This window comes from Lepisma saccharinum, chromosome 8 (genome assembly GCF_977018435.1).
Source record: "Lepisma saccharinum chromosome 8, izLepSacc3.1, whole genome shotgun sequence".
Taxonomy (NCBI): Eukaryota; Metazoa; Arthropoda; class Insecta; order Zygentoma; family Lepismatidae; genus Lepisma; species Lepisma saccharinum.
The window spans coordinates 12,829,048-12,847,297 of NC_139236.1; the positions used below are offsets into that span (position 1 = coordinate 12,829,048).

Consider the following 18,250-nt stretch of genomic DNA (forward strand, 5'->3'; position numbering starts at 1 on the left):
TCCCCCTAATTTTGGGGCGCTGATTCCAAACATGTAAGCAGTTTTCTTCTATCATGTCCAGATTGTTGAAAAAAAATGAAAACAAAATTTGCATATTGAACCATTACCGACATATATTTATACCCTTCTACAAGATCATTGCCATGCTTAAAAACGTGGTGTATATTATAATTATGTAATTGTAAGCACAATGTACGTACAGTTCACAAGAACTACCAACAAGTGATATTATTTACAGTTACCTCACTTATTTTACAGGCAGGAATTTTCGTCATTTTGAACTTTTTCCATATGCATGAGAAGTACTTTCCCTTTTCAGGGACCAATAGTAGTCTGCCATCATGTTCACAGTCCAACCACCATGGTATCTTCTTTCCATGTCTTTCAAATCCTGATGGAAACGGTCACCCTGTTCCTCACTGTAAAATCCAAGACAGGTATCTGGAAAATAGTCAATGTGAGCATGTAGGAAGTGTAACTTAAAGCTCATGTTACAACCTAGTTTTCTCAAATTTTCCAACATGGTGTTCACAATGGTTTTCTAAGGTGGACTCCTTCAGTTTCCTAGGAAGTTTTTACAACATCTTTGTAGCTTTTCTGTTTGGCTCATTGTATCCTCAAAATTGGGGTCACACATTAATTTCCTGATCTGAAGTCTAGTAAAAACACCAGCTTTCAGCTTATCTAGGGTCATTCTCTGATAAACACTACATACGTACTTAAAACACTCACTGGCCTTATCTAGGGCATGTACGAACTGGCTCATGATACCCAATTTAATGTGTAGAGGAGGGATAAGAACTTTTGTGGGTTCCACAAGGGGCGCATGCATAACATTCTTTGTTCCGGGTGTCAAGGGTCCTCTGGTTGGCCATTCCTTTGCCAGTGATTTTGTCCATCTCGACTATCCCACTCGCACAGGAAACAGGGTATTTTTGTGTATCCCATTTGTAGTTCCAGTAAAAGGTTGATAATTTTGAAGTCACCACATACAGCGCAAACTTTCAAAAGTTACATACTTCACACCAAGCCACATTACAAGTTTCGGTATGTCATTGCAGAAGATGGTAGACCTTTCTTCTGAAAATAAAGAAACTTTTCTTGTTCCCGGGATCTGTAACAATAAATGTTAGTACCAGATAACAATAAATGTCTTGTCTTTCAGTACAGAAGCTAACAGTTCAGAACTTTCCTTTGGTAACGCAAGATCACGTACAAAGTCGTCTTCTGATACACTGATGTCCGTTGTATCGCTTACAACTTCCTTTCGAGGCGATGTACAGCTTGAAGATGGACGAACGAAAAGGAATAGGTAGAATTTTGTCATGTTTGATTGGTCTCATTGCAGATCGCAAATGTGGATACACTGTGTCACTTTTGTTCTTGGCACTGAAACCTAAATGAGGAGCCCTATAAAAGCATTTAGTTCCTCAAAACTCAAATCTTGCAGAGAAGCATTGTTTGGGTTTGCATACTTAACTCTTTTAAGTCTAATTTCCTCATTTGTATGTACAAGAACTTCTTGCATTAAATTGTCACTAAAAAATAGCTTCAAACATTCTTCTGGCCATTCAAAGTTTCCTGCGGGTGGTGTTGGTCCAGTTCTAACGTGTACAATATTTTTTGCAGCAATCTTGCCCCGACTTGAGTCACTCTTACATTTCCACGTAAAGCCGTTTTTGTCTTTTAGAATATCTGTACCAGGAATGACCAGAGGGTCCACCGGAGTTGAGTCGTCATCAGGTGTGACAGCTTTCTCAGATATTTTCCTCTGTTTTGATTTGGCCGATGACGTTCCCCGCGTAGAATCTTCTGAGGTCTGCCTCCTCTTCTGCCCCCTGACCTGAGTCTTTGATGTTTCTTTGCAAATCACTGCTTCTTATATCTTTTCACACATTCCTTGAACTAAGCCAGTTTCATCAGGAACATACTCTTTGTCGTCGTCGCTATTGTTATCACTGAAGTCAGGTTCCTCAACTTCCAAAATATCTTCTTCATTCTCTTTCTCCAGGTAGTCTTCTTCACAACTTACCAAAAGTTCGTAAATTTTATCAGTTGTCAGTAGTCTTTCATACATTTTCACTATGTGTATTTGTGTTTCATCAGGAACATACTCTTTGTCGTCGTTGCTATTGTTATCACTGAAGTCAGGTTCCTCAACTTCCAAAATATCTTCTTCATTCTCTTTCTCCAGGTAGTCTTCTTCACAACTTACCAAAAGTTCGTAAATTTTATCAGTTGTCAGTAGTCTTTCATACATTTTCACTATGTGTATTCCAAGCGGCATGCAATTCTTACGTGAATACAAATGGCATTATTACTATAGGCACGTCAAAATTACGTGCACGATTTTTCTTCTATTACTAACGCTACGTATTATTGACGTACAGAGTCCAACATAATGAACAAACTAAAGACTTTCGATGCTTGCACCCTCCTTACAACAGTGCTGCCTCACGTCTGACAGAATACCCGAGGCACTGCTAGGTGGAGGGGTGAGTGGGTACGAGGTGGGAGGTAGGGAAGGGATTTGAGTGCAAAGCACAAGTAAATTTTACGTACGGTAGTGTTCTCGGGTTAAATTCTTTAAACAGAAACACCAACTTTAGATGCTTTCTCTGGGCCAAATCGATTGCGTAATTTTGAATGCACAAGTCCAAATGATGAAAATATTCTTTCAACACTTGCTGAAGAAACCTGTGCTGTAAACAACTGTTCAATAATGGGAAAAACTTTGTCATTAAATTTATCAATGTCATTTTTTTTTTTTTACTTTTCCACCATTCATAGGGTGTAACCTGTGATGTGACTTCATTCTGAAAAAGAAACTCTTGAAAAGTTGAGCTTTTTGACTGAAACCTTACAATTAACGGAAGAACTGAACTTGATGGATACTTTGACTTTACAAAATCAAATGCTGCTTTCTTTTCTTCTTCAGTTAAATCAAGTGATGAATTATTTTCTTTTGGATCCAGCATGTAAGCTAAAAAATGGGCTGGTATTAGAGCCATGTTATATCTGTTTTTTAATTTTTGTTTCATGTGTTTCCAATTTTCATTTGAAGTTTCTTCCACACACGTACTGACTCAGAGATGGTGCAGTTGTTTTTCTGTACTTCATCAAGGGCAGTGGCAATAGGCTTTAAGTGATTAAACATGTCATCTACATTCCGCTTTAATATAAAACTAGAAACTTGTGTTAGCACTGCTTTATCAATAGTTTCACGATTTCCTTTGCAAATTTTTAACAATGTTGCCCAGCCTTTAAGATATGACTCCAAGCAATCTACCATTGTATTCCAGCACACTTCACTTGGGAGAACAAGTTTTGGGGCACCAGATTTTCTGTAACATGCATTAGCAACATGGTTGTTTCTGAAGTACTTTATTACACTTAGCACATCCTCTTTCACATTTGGAAACTGAAAGTCATTTGCTAGCAGATTTAGTACATGTGCTGAGCAACCATAAGTGATGACATCCAAATCTTCGTAATTTTCAACCAAAAGATGCATTTTTGCAACGTTGACAGCATTATTTGTAACAACAGAACAGACCTTGCACTTTAACCTTTTGCCGCCCAAGCGTCTCGAACGAGATACCCAAATGTAACCCTCACTGTCCCAAGCGTCTCGATAGAGATGCTGTGTCAAGGTCGTAGTTTTTACGTTATAACTTTTCTATTTGTGGGTAGAATTTCGATTTTATTTTTTTATATTGTTCCTAACACATGTATTTAACAGAAATGGTTTTTTGCATTTTTTTGTCTTCATAAAAATGGAGGGGAAAAGGCGGGAAAAGGTACTTCTCTTTTGCGGCTCTTTTCAACGTCAAATTTTTGCCGACAAAGGAAGACCGGCTTTGATGTTCTAAAGCAATGCTTTTCACTCCCTCCTGCTAAGTGCATTCGAAGGAAGCTTGTTTATCAGTATCCGATATCAAAATGAAAGTTTCCCGTGAGGGCGCAAGCAGGGGGTGGGGGAGGGGGAAGACTGGTTGTTGAATCTGCATTGTGAGAATGGAATTTCGAAGTGCGCTGAAACCTTTGTTTTTTTAGCACAAGTGTCCACAAGTGGCAACAGGGGTTACCCAGCATTGTCCAAAAATAGAATTTCAAGCAGCTGCAACAATTGGCGCTCATTTTTCACTACGTTGTAGCTTTTTGTCCGTGAATGTTGTGCGTAGGTGTCATTTTGTGCCCAAGTGCAAGGACATTTTTTGGGTGAAGTGACAATTTTTTAAAATAATTTTTGGGTATTTTCTCCCTTCCCCCTCCATATATACGCCAAATTTGCATAAATTTTGCATTTTGACATTTTTTTCGGGGGGCGGGGGAAACCATTTTTTTAAGAAAAGTATTTTTGAGGGGATTTCCCCCCTTTCCCCCTCCATATGTACGCCGAATGTGCATAAATTATATATCGTCTGAATCTGTGATTCATTCTGCGTACAACGGTATATCTTTAATAGCTCTAGGGCATTTGGTTTCTGAGCTATAGTCATTTCAATGTAACTCTGCATTTTGAAGCTTGAATCAGTGGCGTGGCGACCGTTCCTTTTGGGGGTACAACTCAAGTTACATTGGTCATATGATAATATTGCAAATATTTTTGTGTTCCTTACATGTCAGCAATAATTTCTATGTGCATTTTGAACTTTTCATATCCTTTTTTTTGGGGTGGGGCGGGGGGGAGGAGAAACCCCATTTTTTAAAAAAAGTATATTCAGGGGATTTATCCCCTTTCCCCCTCCATATATACGCCGAATGTGCATAAATTATATATCTTCTGAATCTGTGATTTATTCTGCGTACAACGGTATATCGTTCATATCTCCAGGGCAAATAGTCTCTGAGCTAAAGTCATTTCAAGGTACCGCTGCATTTTAAAGCTTGAATCAGTGGCATGCCGACCATTCCTTTTGGGGGTACAACTCAAGTTACATTGGCCATATGATAATAATGCAAATATTTTTGTGTTCCTTACATGTCAGCGATAATTTCTATGTGCATTTTGAACTTTTCATATCCTTTTTTTCAGGGGGCGGGGGGAAGAAACCCCATTTTTTTAAAAAAAAAAACTTTCAGAGGATTTTCCCCCTCCATATGTGCGCCAAATGTGCATAAATTATATATCGTCTGAATCTGTGATTTATTCTGCATACAACGGTATATCGTTCATATCTCCAGGGCAAATAGTCTCTGAGCTAAAGTCATTTCAAGGTACTGCTGCATTTTGAAGCTTGAATCAGTGGCATGCCAACAATTCCTTTTGGGGGTATAACTAAAGTTACATTGGTCATATGATAATAATACAAATATTTTTGTGTTCCTTACATGTTAGCGATCATTTCCATGTGCATGTCGACACTGTCATGTACTTTTTGCTTGAGGGGAGGGTGGGGGAACAATTTTTTTTTCCAGAAAATTTGGAATTTTGAGAGTTAGCCCCTCCCCGCCACCACATATATACGCCGAATTTGCGAAAATTTCATATAGTCTGAATCTCTGGTTCATTCCGCATACAACGGTATATCACTCATCTCTCTAGGGCAATTAGCCTCCGATCTACACTCATTTAATTGAAACTGCATTTTGCTCAAAATCGGCTCCGGACAGAGAGGCTTACATGTGAAAAAGGCCTTGGGCGGCAAAACGTTAAGTCTTCCTCGCATTTTTTAATGCTGTTAAGAGCCACTTCTGCCATATAATCGACCGTGTGAGCATGAACAGATGTGTCAATTGTGTCCACTAAATAAACATCCCCTTTTTTGGTGGTAACTGTAAGGCATATTATTGCTTCATTGTGGACATTTGACCAACCATAAAACCCAAGGCATACACTTCTTTAAACTTAACAGGTTATCCTTCTTTTGCACAGAAAGCAAGTAAAGTTTAGCAGGGCTGACATTACATTTGAAGCCAAAAGGTTTATCTTTCTAACACATAAATAATCATAACCACTCATCCACCACTTGAATAGGCCAATAACAGGTAACAAATTATCTTCAAAAAGTATGCCTCACATAAGAGTTATGGGAAATTAGGTTTTTAATGCATTTTGTGCCATTTTTAGTGCATATGAAATACCAGGTAGCATTTAAAACATTTCTGCATAGGTGTACTTGGCAGGGACAAGGGACTTTTAATCTCTTGACTTTTTCATTTTGCAAGTATTAGCATTAATAATAATTACTAATAATAGTTTACTACCAAAATAGTGTTCATTTTCATTGTTTGCTGTTAACAGTAAAATCAATATTCCCACTGACCTGAAGAAGCCAGAGAAGTCAACTTTGTCATTGAAAAGTCCAAAACAATTGTAATAACATGGAATTATGAAGGAAATGAAATCTTGTTTTCTTTTCTAACAAGATTGAAAACTAAAAACACATTTCAGTGTTTCCTACCAATTGGTTTATTTTGGTGGAATTTTTCATAGTACAAATAATTTTCTTCATTTTATTTTCATCATAAAATTTTCAATAGTGTTGAATAAACTTGATTCTTTTTGTTAAAACAAGCAAAGTTTGAAACATAATATTGATGGTCTGAAAAGTTATATAAAAGTACTTTGAAAAGTCGGAGAGTTTGGTGGTTTTGCAAAATGAGTGGCAACCCTGAAAGAGGTGTTTTGTGCATCTTTGTCAGATAATATGACAAGGAGGAACCCTTTGTCTTGTTGATACCTCACCTGCACACATTTGGAGGTATGTGCTTATGTTTAAACCAGGATATGGTTTGCACTGAATTGTACACTCTCCCATTTTCTTTGGCTATTGTCATTTAGTTGATTTTATGTTTGCACTTGTAAAAGGACCCACATATTAATTTATATGCCTGTGTGTATTTTTCTCCAGCCAACAATGCTGTAGACATATCATCATTTGAGGGAATAGATAGGACTCAACAGACAGGAAGTTTACAGACAGAAGAAAATAGCAGATGTTCCAGTCAGTTAGTCCAGTTATTGTCAGATGCTGAAGAATTTGAAAGGAATTTCCTGCAAGATTGTGTAAACAGTGGTCAGGTATTGAATTATGATGCAGCGAGGTTGGATTTTCCCCATGAATGTGATGTTGAAAACAGAGGCTACCTTGGTTTGAAGTCTCCCCTCCAGACTACATCAACAGACCCTTTGTGCGTTGTTAAAGACAGAACAATGAATGAAGGTAGTTGTGTTAGTCCCTCACCTTGGGTGTACCAGAAATATTTACCTAGAGGTAAGACTGGAAAAGTACAGGACATACTGAGCGCTGATGAGGTAATTATTTCCAGCAGGTTAGAGGATGAAATGGAAAAAGTGCTGTGTGATAAAAGTATCCTGTACATTGATTCATCACCGTGCCCATCAACCATACCGATTTATTTTTTCTTGAAGGTTGGAACATGCGTGTACTTTGACTGTGTTAAGTTGAAGGACGTGAGTAGAAGTGGTGTAAATTTCAAGTGCTCCTTAGCATGGGTCGGGAAGAAACCGAAGCCGATGCCAGCAACACTATCCAACCTGTTCCCATTTGGTAAAGACACCTTGCAGTTGGATGCAGTGAAGAGTACTATGTATAGAGAGAAAGAACTCATTGCTGGGAAAATATATGAAGGTGTTGTCACAAAATTGTGCCTTCCGTATGCATTCATTATCACTGTAAAATTGCAAAATATATGCACCGAAATTTTTGCTTTGACCTCTAATTTAAGTTTAGAAAGGTTTGGAGAGAAGCTGCCACATGGTTCTTACGTGCGGGAGTACCTATCAATATGTGATATTGTTCAGGTGAAGGTGCGAAGAGATGAGAAAGTCAGAACCCAGAAGCAGAAGTGCTTGTACAAGTGGGTGGCTCTTCATGCATGGAAGACGTTGCAGGAAAAAGTCTCGAGCCCATCGGGGGCTGAAGCAAAACTAGTGTTAGCTGACCTTTGCAGTGAAGGGGAAGGAAAGAAACAGTTGAAAGATAACCTGATTTCTGACAGGGACTCAACACTCCTCTCTGAAGAATATGGCAAAACTCAGTGTGATGATGGTAGTGCCACCATACCAGTGGAATCTACAGTTGGATGTCAGAATGAAGGACAGTTCATACCAGCTGAGCTTAGTGCAGGCGAGATGAAGGCACTGTCTCATGTCCCATACAAGACAAGCAAAGGTATGTATTAGTTGTATTAGATTCTTGAGTGGAATATTGTCCTTATGCTTCCAGGAAGCTTGTTTCTTTTTGGTGTCATAGTAATGTACCCACGTCTTGTCCCCTGTTGCTAGGTTAGACAGGATTTTTTTCTGATTTCTCACTAATTCCAAATTTTCAGTAGAAATGTGTGCACCAATTTTGCTTCTTTTGAAGTAGTGTCAGGAATTTTGGCACTCATTGCACAGACACTTTCCCATCATCAAGTCTTCAGTCAACATCAGATGAAATATTCTGAAAGTCTATTGTCCCTGCTCTTACAGAGAGTTGCAATCTTCTGTCTTACATCACTAGTTCTTCTATTTTTTTAAGATTTTCCCAGAGTTCAGACAGTTCTCGGTGGAGATGGAGACGGTTCATCTTGAATTGACTTTCCTTCTCTCTTGAACTCTTTAACCCAATTGTTCATGGTGGCAAGGGAAGGTGAGGAGTCCTCATACACATTGACTAAATGGGTGTAAATGTCTACCACCTACTACCACCAAGAACTCATCACTGCCTGACACGTCAATTGCTCTTCTGCCATGATTTACTCACTTAGCTCACTTCCCAAAGCCACAGTACCCACCAGGAATGTAGCAGAGTACAAAAACTTTAGTATATATGTAAAGGTGTTATCATTATTCCATCACAATATGGCATGTCCACATGGTCGCCTTATTCTAAATTTGGCTTGGACACCTACACTGTGTCACCTCAGTCTGTTGGTCGGGCATGTGCAGTGAATGGATTTGTAAAGACTGTAGGGCCCAGTGTAGATTGTTGTTTCAGTGTGAAATCCCATGTCATATGTCGCTTGTCACTTCAGTCTGAAAGAGACTTTAAAACCCTTAACAAGCAAATTAGAATTCTGGAACTACACTTTAAATGTTACTAACTTTTCAAAACACACTACAATGTGAGAAATCACGTAATTATATTCTAAGCAGCACTGGAGAAGGATGAACAGGGATGGTACCAGGAAAAATTAGTGGATGGGAAATGGGGGGGATATTTTCTTGTTGGCAGTCATATTTAATATACCATTCAGAAAATTGCATATTTGCACTAAGAGAGCATTTACTTGTAGACGTGTTTTCCTTCCTTCCTTGAGGGTGGGGTGGACAAGCTGATCAGGGGTATCCTCCTCCCTCTGATACTATTATTTCTTTGAAGAGTATATATATTTTGGTTTATTATTATAATTATTAAAGGAAGAATGTAGCATTAAACTTTACATTCTACATAATCATGTAATTTGTGGTAGGTAGTAATTCTAAAGTGAATGCAAAAGTAACCTTCAGTTGTTTTGGAATTTACTCTACATGTAATAGTTTTTCATGCGCAATAGTAATATGTTCTTAATTCTAAATATAAGTTGTTTAAATTTTTGTTTTAGGTCGACTTTATGCACAGATAGCCTAATCGGGACTGGTCCTACAATTTAAAGTTGGATCCGAACCACTTTGTACCTCCATCGGGTATTGAACCCAGGACTCCTTGATTACAAGGAGACGACTTTGCCATTACACTATCAGGGTGGCCCATAATTCTAATATAGGAGATCTGTTCAAAAGCAGTTGCTACAATTGTCAACTGCTAATCCACCCTGATATAAGTGTGCACTTTGCCAAGAACACCTTAATTTCAAAACATTGACGGCTCACCAGAAGATGTCCCTTTCAACTGAAATTCGAGCCTCTTTAAATTCCTTTGAAATCCTCCTGAATTGTCAGATTTACATAGTTCCCCACTAACCTGGAAATCCTCAAATAATCAGGGAAACCAACGTTTGTATGAAAAATTCAGAGAATTTTCAAATTAATTAGGATAACTTCCAGTTCTTTTGAAAATTTTTGGAAACAACAATTCCACTTTTTCTTCTTGAACCAACTTCTTGATGGAAGCTGTTCTATATAAAAGTATTATTACAGTTAATTTTCTTCATTTGCAGGGTGCAGCAACTTAACATTACAAGTAAAACAAATTCTTTCAAGCTACCAAGTCAATTTAATACATGTTGTACTACATCTCAAAGTATTTTAGGAAATTAGCATGAGTGGTAGTGTCATGCAGTTTCTTGACGACACTTAATTTTTTGAATGACTCCTCAAAACAGAGACCTGAACTCATTCGATGTTCTTGGGAGTGCGGACCTTACGATGTCCACGAGGTGTTCATTTCGTTGCTGATACTGTCTCCTTGAAGTTCCTTACCCACAGTAAATTAGTATTCGAACTGGGAACATGCAGATTATGGTGAATGTTAAATTACGGATGGCGTTGCCACCACACATTCATTATGAAAAATGTATAAACCACAAAAGCACAGTCTTGTTCCCAAGGTAACTTAATATATATAAGGTAGCACCATCCGAAAATTGCCGATCAAGCACGAGCGCGTGACGTCTTATGGGAGGGTCGGTTATGCTCGGTGCCCCTTCGGTTATGTTCGTTCGGGGCTTGGCCGAAGCAAATGGCCGCTATAATTTCTATGCGAGGTTCAGAGAGGGAAAGTGTTTTATTACTTTGAGGAGGGGGAATTATTAATTATCGAAACTTAGGGATGGTATTGAGGCATTCCTTTAATGATTAGTAACATGATTGATTGATTGAGTTGGTGTTTCAACAAGTCCATTTTATGCACAGAAAGGCTAATCGGGACTGGATCTACAGTTTAAAGTGGGATCCGAACTACTATGTCCCTCCTTCTGGTATGGAACCCGGGATTCCTTGATTACAAGGCAACGACGTTACCATTGCGCCATCGGGGAGGCACTAGTAGTAACATGATTGAAAACTCGCAAACGTATTGTGAAAATCCATACTTTTCAAACTTTCTGATCGATGTGTTACAAAGATAGTTGCGCATGTTCTCATTTACCATGTCTTCATTCTATAATCATAGTATACTATAATTTTAACATGCTAAAGAAGAATTGCATAAATGAAACAGTTAAAAAGGAAATGATCGTTTCATAGATTTATTTTGTTTATTTGTTTCACTCCGCTTTTCTGCCACTTTGGGCTAATCGCGAAGACAAGATAGTAAAATGTCATGTAATTGCCTTCTAACAACAGTAAAGGAAATTACACTTCTTGAATAAAATGTATATTCCAGTTTTATAACATTATGTACAAGATATTGTATGAAATAAATAGAATGCCCATTAATGAAGTTTTACTACTTCGTTCAATTTAATATTTCACAAATAGAATGTGGATGATTTTGTACCTTTCTACTCAGTGTAAACAATGGATGTCATACTCTCCTTTCAAGGAAAATTTTCTTTAAAACAGTAAGCTGTTTGTGGTGTAGTTGACGAACTATATACTTGTGCCACGAGCTCGGCATATAGAATAGTTTTTCCTGGATATAGACGACTAAAATGTATTTGGAAATGTAATAGGAAAATCCAAGACAAAGTCCAAAAATGAAATTTTACTATTTAACGATTCATACCCTTGTACAGTCCTTCATTGTGATTTCTTGTCACTTATTTGCTATATTTTCATTTATACTTCAGATACATTATCTTAACCTGTTCTAAATGTCACATGTACAAGGGAGAAATATAATTATCAACATTATTAACCTAATGTCTGTGAACATCAAGTTAAATCTAATTAATGATTATCAATTAAATGGACAGAGTTAATAGAAAAACTATTCTCTGAAGAATTAATTATGTCATTTGAATTCGTAATTTGGCCCAAGTTTAGATTGCAGGGTGATAATCTCTTCATTACACACAAAATCGCATGACAAGATTTCGGTATATGTGTACTATATGACTGTATGTATGCCAGAAGTTGTCATGTTAAGGACTTCATGAAATTTCTACATATCACGCCCTATCCTCAAAGGCATTATTACTGTTTGATTTTTACCATTACCTGGCTTGTCCACCGCAAAGGAATTAAATTATATGGAATTGTGTGTTCGTAAATCCCTTCCTGTACGCTTGAATTAGTAGGTTAGGTGAATTAGGTTTGGTGTTCTTAGCGTCCAGTTTCGAGTAGGTTCAGCTAGTTAAGTGTGTTGCATTCGTATTTGTACACTTTCGCTCTTTGCTTGCACGTACACGTATTATAGCTTTTAATACGTAAAACGATTTCATACAACTTTAACTTATCAGCACGGTAACTTGTACAACCTCACTTTGATATCGAAAATTAACATTTTATGGAAATTATTACAAACTGGACTTGCGTTTCCAAGGTTTGGGGTTTTATTTACAACACAAATTTTGTAGCACGAAATGCCAATCTTACACTCTACTTCCTCATCCTCCTGTACATAAAATTTCCGAAAATATGAAACTCAGAGACCCGAACATAATTAATACGAAATTAAATAAAACAAACTTTTAAACAAATTATTAGTGTAATGTGATTTACAATTAGAGAGAGTTCACACATATTTCATCAATTGCAAAACATCACCTAATATACCTGGCCGGCAACGAAATGAATTCGACACCTATCTTCTTAACGTAGAAAGTCCAGGTAAAGGTATACCAACTGTATTTCTCAAATAAACGTAACATTTTTTTGAAACGGCTCAACACTTTGCTTATATCATCTTTAGTCCATAGGGATTTTGTTTTACCGTGTACTAAGTATTGTATTTGAGTGTCACTGAACACTTTCTCCAAGATATTCGTGAGTTTTCTTGTTACATTGTCGGTTAGGTTATGTTGAAGATTTTGAACTTGTTTAGATTTTTTGGTTAAAGCAAGTTGCAAGAACTTGTTCTTAATCTTTAACCTATTAATTTCTTTATGTAAACGTGTGTTGTTCTTCTGTAAGCGATGAATAGTGTTTTCCAACAACGAAACATTGATAGCAGTTTCTGTACCTACGTCTATTTTTATTTTTTTCGGCGACATAGTATTTAGTTTATTTAAGGAACGTTTCCTTATTTCACACCTTTCATAGCGTACATCTCCACAGTCTTTATCAGCACATCCTAAAAATGATTCATGATTTGAAGAGGAAGGTTCAGGAGAATTTGCTACACCACATTCTCTATTATTTTGCACTAAGATAATATGGTGTAATTTTAGTGATGGCACTGCAGTTGGCTTCAGTACTGTCTTTGTTGGCAAACACAGAAGTTCTGCTCTTAGATCTCGCACATAGTCTTCTTTACAAAAACGGGCACTGCACACTCTCACATTTTTAATATTAATATTATGTTCTCGATCACAAGCACGAATCCACTGTTTACTTACACGATTATCAGCTGGAAATCTATGATATTATATCACTTGCTTTATTTTTTTGGTTATAATTCTCACAGCTTGTTACTGCACAATTAGGCATGATTATAGGTGGAATGAACAAAACAATCTCATTTCAAAAGAAATAATACAATAAAAATATATCGAATGCGACAAAATCAATAACCTGCTTGTTCCGATTTTTGCGACGTGTTAGCTAAATATACCCCGCATCAAACTTACTGCACATAGCAACGAGCACCGTCAAACCCGATCCTCCCAGATGACGTAATGCATACGTACTTCACATAGCAACGAGCACCCCCTGTCTTGTTCCAACAAGTGTTCCATGCTGACTGACATGCTCTACGATAACAAAGAACTGAATGTCGTTACTTCGTGTAAATTCCATTCAGTGTTGATTTAGAAACCATCAGATTCAGTTGCCGCACCTCACAGGTGTGGATTCAAATAATGAACTCTCCTTGTGAAGAAACTGCCACTCATGCTATTTTCCTAAAATTCTTTGAGATGTAGTATAACCTGTATTAAATTGACTTCCTTGACTTAAAATGTGGTTATTAGCTGGAAAAGTCAGAGAATTAGTTTTGCCAAAATGAGTTGAAATCCTGGATTTTTTCAGTTTGCATATGAAAACTTGATGCAATAATGTATTATGCCATAGATCACTAAATTAAAATTTGAGGACTGCTTGTTACACAACAATACACACTGGCAACAAATCACTCACCTGTCAGTGCTGGAGAAAATCATATATGTTTTGAAAGGTGATGTGTGCCATGATGATTCTCTCTTCTTTGCTCCAGCTGGTCTCCAAATGAGAAAATAGTGTGCAATACTTCTTCACGGACCTCTTGTACCAATTCACGTTAAACTTTGCCTATATGTGCATGCATGTAAGGTATCAGAGAGTACCGTATTTGCGTGTGTATAATGCTTACTCTGGTATTTGATGGGGAAAGGTGACAAACAATTATATCATGTATATAATGCGCTGTATAATCCAGTTTCAAGAAATGGCTTTCTTAGTTGTAGGTCATAAAGCTTTATTTATGCTGATCAAGAGTGAATGATGTCATACCTATTCAAAGAATCACTTGTTGCTATGTGGACAAGAGGAGAAGAATATCACTTGTGTATGCCATGAGTCACCAACCCACACCACCCCCCTCCTTCGCTCCACTATGTTTAGCATCCCAAAACTTTCACTCTTTAAGCACCTTATTTATTCTGTAATAGTAGACAGCGAGATCAAAATTATGTTATGGATTTGTAGTGCTCGGGGGAGTTAATTTATATTATTTCTTATCCAATAAATACCGCTGATACACATCCCATGTGATGGGAGGTGCATTCTGGAATTCCTCCAGAATGGCATTGCTTTTCTTGGTGTCGCAGAACATTACATTACAAAGTAAAAAATAGTGGGAAGTGGTCTTCAAGTTTTTATACGTGGTTTTGCTCATTCCTTCTTGACTTTTTCCAAGAAAACTTCAAAATATATACTTTTTCGTGACTAACGCAACATTTATACGAGGCACATTCAGGGCCCTCAAACTAGCAGTTAGCAGCACAAGATTTATTCCATTAACGGATTTACACACACACACACACTATTTTTTGGTCAGTAATACATTTTAGTTATTATTTTCTTTTTCCATATCTTTTCTTTCATCCAAAGTACCATAAAAATCGGAACGTTCCTTCATTTTGTGATGAAGTTATTAAAACTGCCTTTCACATTAGTGTCAATATCTTGAATGAAATACTGTTACCATATTCAGAAACTGCAGGATTTAAGCTTTTCAATGATATATAACATGATAGGGTTCCGTAAACATGGAAAATTAATGCAAGTGTCAGAAAATCATGGAACCTGTATGGTTTCATGTTGGCTGTCCAAATTATTCCTTGCATGATACGCACTACAGTTTTTGAAAGCAAAAATTTTGAAAAAAGTGTGCATTATACCTGAGTCAATACGGTATATGGTCTATGGTGTGTTGCCACTTTGACATATCTGTTGTAGAAATTCCTGTGAGTGATTATTAGTCAAGTCAGGCAAGTTTAACCCTTGTCCTCTTGCATATTAACCACTTTTGTTGCGCTGGTGTGTTTTTATGAAACTACTCGCAAGTTTTGAATAAAATTCAAATGTCTCCAATGTTTAGGTTTTTCTTTAAAAAACAAAAAAAAAAACAACATTTATTTATGATTATGTTATTTTCAAATGTGTATATCTTAGGAACAAATTAAGCTAGGAAGGTGAAATTGCTCTTATTTTGAAGATACGGAGTCAACGATACATTTTATCTGGTCAAGTAAGTATTCAACACATTTTGACCAAGTTTTGACTAAAATGGGGATGGTGGTGTTTTTCTACGCAATGGAGAAAACTTATTTTGAAATTTACATGATGCAGCATACCTGGTGGTTAGCATTTGTGAATTCACTGAACTGTACTTCATTCTGCATGCAGTCATTCATTCTGAATGCAGGTTGTGTTGGATAACAATGCACAAATAGCTTCCGAATAAACACAGTACCTATTTAAACCCTTATTCTAAAAGTTCTTTCCAGTAAACATTTGGGATGAACAAATTGCATTTTGTTTTGTGTAAATGTAAAACATCCCTTAAATGGACCGTCTGAATAAATCCATGTTCCATACTACCTAGGATCCTACGTGACAATTTATTTATTGATTGACAGAGCCCAACAGACCGAGCCCAATTATAGTGCTCTTATTACATAATATTACTACAATAGATTCACTTCAGTGTTTCAGGAATACTATTTTTAAAATTGTCTGAAATTGTGTTGAAAGAGTTGCATGCTCTCCACACTGGAGAGGTATAAAGAATTGCAGTTTTCACGCTCTGGCAATGAAAAATTTTGTGCTTCGGACTTGTTTTGGAGATGGGAACATTGAATGATAATAATTTGTAGAGAGAATCATCTATTATACCGTTTATTTCTTTATACAAAAAGAGCAGGTCATTTACTTGTCACCAGAGTGCTAGTTTGCTGAAGTTGTTCTCTGAAACTAGATTATCATATGTATTGAATGTTGGATATTCTCCACAGGCTTTGAATTTTACATATCTAAGGAACTTTGACTGAATACATTCTAATCTATGAATGAAGTCTATTTGAGTGGGATTTGAGATTACTGAGGCATATTCTAGTTTTGACCGTTCGAGGGAATAGTAAAGTACTTCCACTGGTTCTATTTTAACCACGGTAATATGATCAGTGACGTGTGGTGACGTCGACACTTGGGGTAGCAGTCGGTGGCGTGCTCAAGGGAGGGGGGTTGGTGTGGATCACATCCCTCCTCCCTTTAGGGCCAGTATTCCTACAAAAAAGAAGAATGTCAATAACAGGAAAAGATTGCAAAATTATGAATGAGTACTAGAAAAAAGTACACGTAACCCCACCCACATTCCAAAATAAAAAACTATTTGATTTGACTCTAAGCCAGAGATCCTGGGTTCGAATCTCGGATTGGCCATTTGTGTTCTTTGTGTGTGTCCCTTCATCAATTTTGTCGTACCAAAAGTGGCGGAAAAGCGAAGTAAAATTAACCAAATTGAGCAATTAATCAATGATTTGATTTCATTTTTGTTACTTAGCGTCGCTTTTTGTCACATTTGGTTAATTGCGAAGATGATACGATGAAATTGATGAAGGGACGAGCACAGGGAACGCCCATGCCCGGGTCGGGGTTCGAACCCGGAACTCCTGGTGTCGTAGCACGCTGTGATAACCACTCCCCCACGCTTGGTTGATTTGGTGACAAGTAACAAACCACAACACACTTTTTTGTAGTTTCTTCAATGATATTCATTTAACTTTTTGAGTTCTGAGATACATTTTTCATTCCAAATTATTTCATTATTCACTGCAACACATAGGACAAGAATGCGCACTCATCGCGGGTTCGAATCCTGGCCTGGATTGTTCATATGAGGTCCCTTCACCAATTTCATCATATCATCACTCAATCCTCATTTTCGCGATAACCAAATGTGGCAGAAAAGCGAAGTAAAATAAACCAAACCAACAACAACATGAACACGCGTTCTCTTGCCCAAATAAATACATCCGTATTTATGACTGTTAGAGACCAAGAGTAGTATATTTAAATAAAACACTACTAAAACGAGAGTCAGAGAGATCCTGAGCACATATTTGTAATTTAATCATTATATATTCCATATTTGAAAAAGAAAAAAGAAAGAAAGCATAACATTATTGTCTGCACATAACACGTTCCCATTTCATAAATAATAAAACTACACCCCATATTATACATACGCACATATTGTACAACGTGTAAAAGGTTGTGTAAATACAGAGAACATAAGGAACATAGAGGATTTACAAAAAAATTATGAGAGACCAATCCCCTATCTGTCCTATAGGAGATAGACTGTAGGACCTGAAAGCATGTGCTTTCAACCATTGCAGCGGGGAGCGAGGAGGTAAGGGAGGTGGAGGTAGAAATCTTCCTTTTCCTTGGGCCGACCGTTTCTACCTGAAAACTGGTCTGGCGGAAGAAGAGCGAGCTAGGGTATCCAGCCAGCTTTGCCCGCGGAGAACACCGATGGACGAGAAGCGCGTGGAAAAGACAGTGTTGCGTATGAGCTGTGGTGGCTTTAACAAGACAATAAATATTGTGATTTGAATATAATTCGAGATGTGAGATTGATTGTTCTATCTCTGCTAGACTAGCTACTCCTCACTGCACGTCACTGAATATGATATACTAAATCATGTGGGTTCGATTTTATACAAAATAATCATTTACTCCATAACTAAGAATATACAACATGGCTAACTC

At 37.3% G+C, this 18,250-nt stretch overlaps 1 protein-coding gene across 3 annotated transcripts in view; it reads left to right on the plus strand.

Annotated features, from left to right (window-relative positions):
- LOC145990861 (uncharacterized) overlaps positions 1 to 18,250 on the plus strand; it is a 94,038-nt gene that overhangs the window by 22,573 nt on the left and 53,215 nt on the right. For all 3 annotated transcript variants that reach the window (XM_083126302.1, XM_083126303.1, XM_083126304.1), the window contains exon 2: positions 6,858 to 8,141. In XM_083126302.1, the coding sequence (XP_082982428.1) occupies positions 7,160 to 8,141 (982 nt within the window). In that variant the 5' untranslated portion in view covers positions 6,858 to 7,159. The remainder of the gene's footprint in view (positions 1 to 6,857; positions 8,142 to 18,250) is intronic.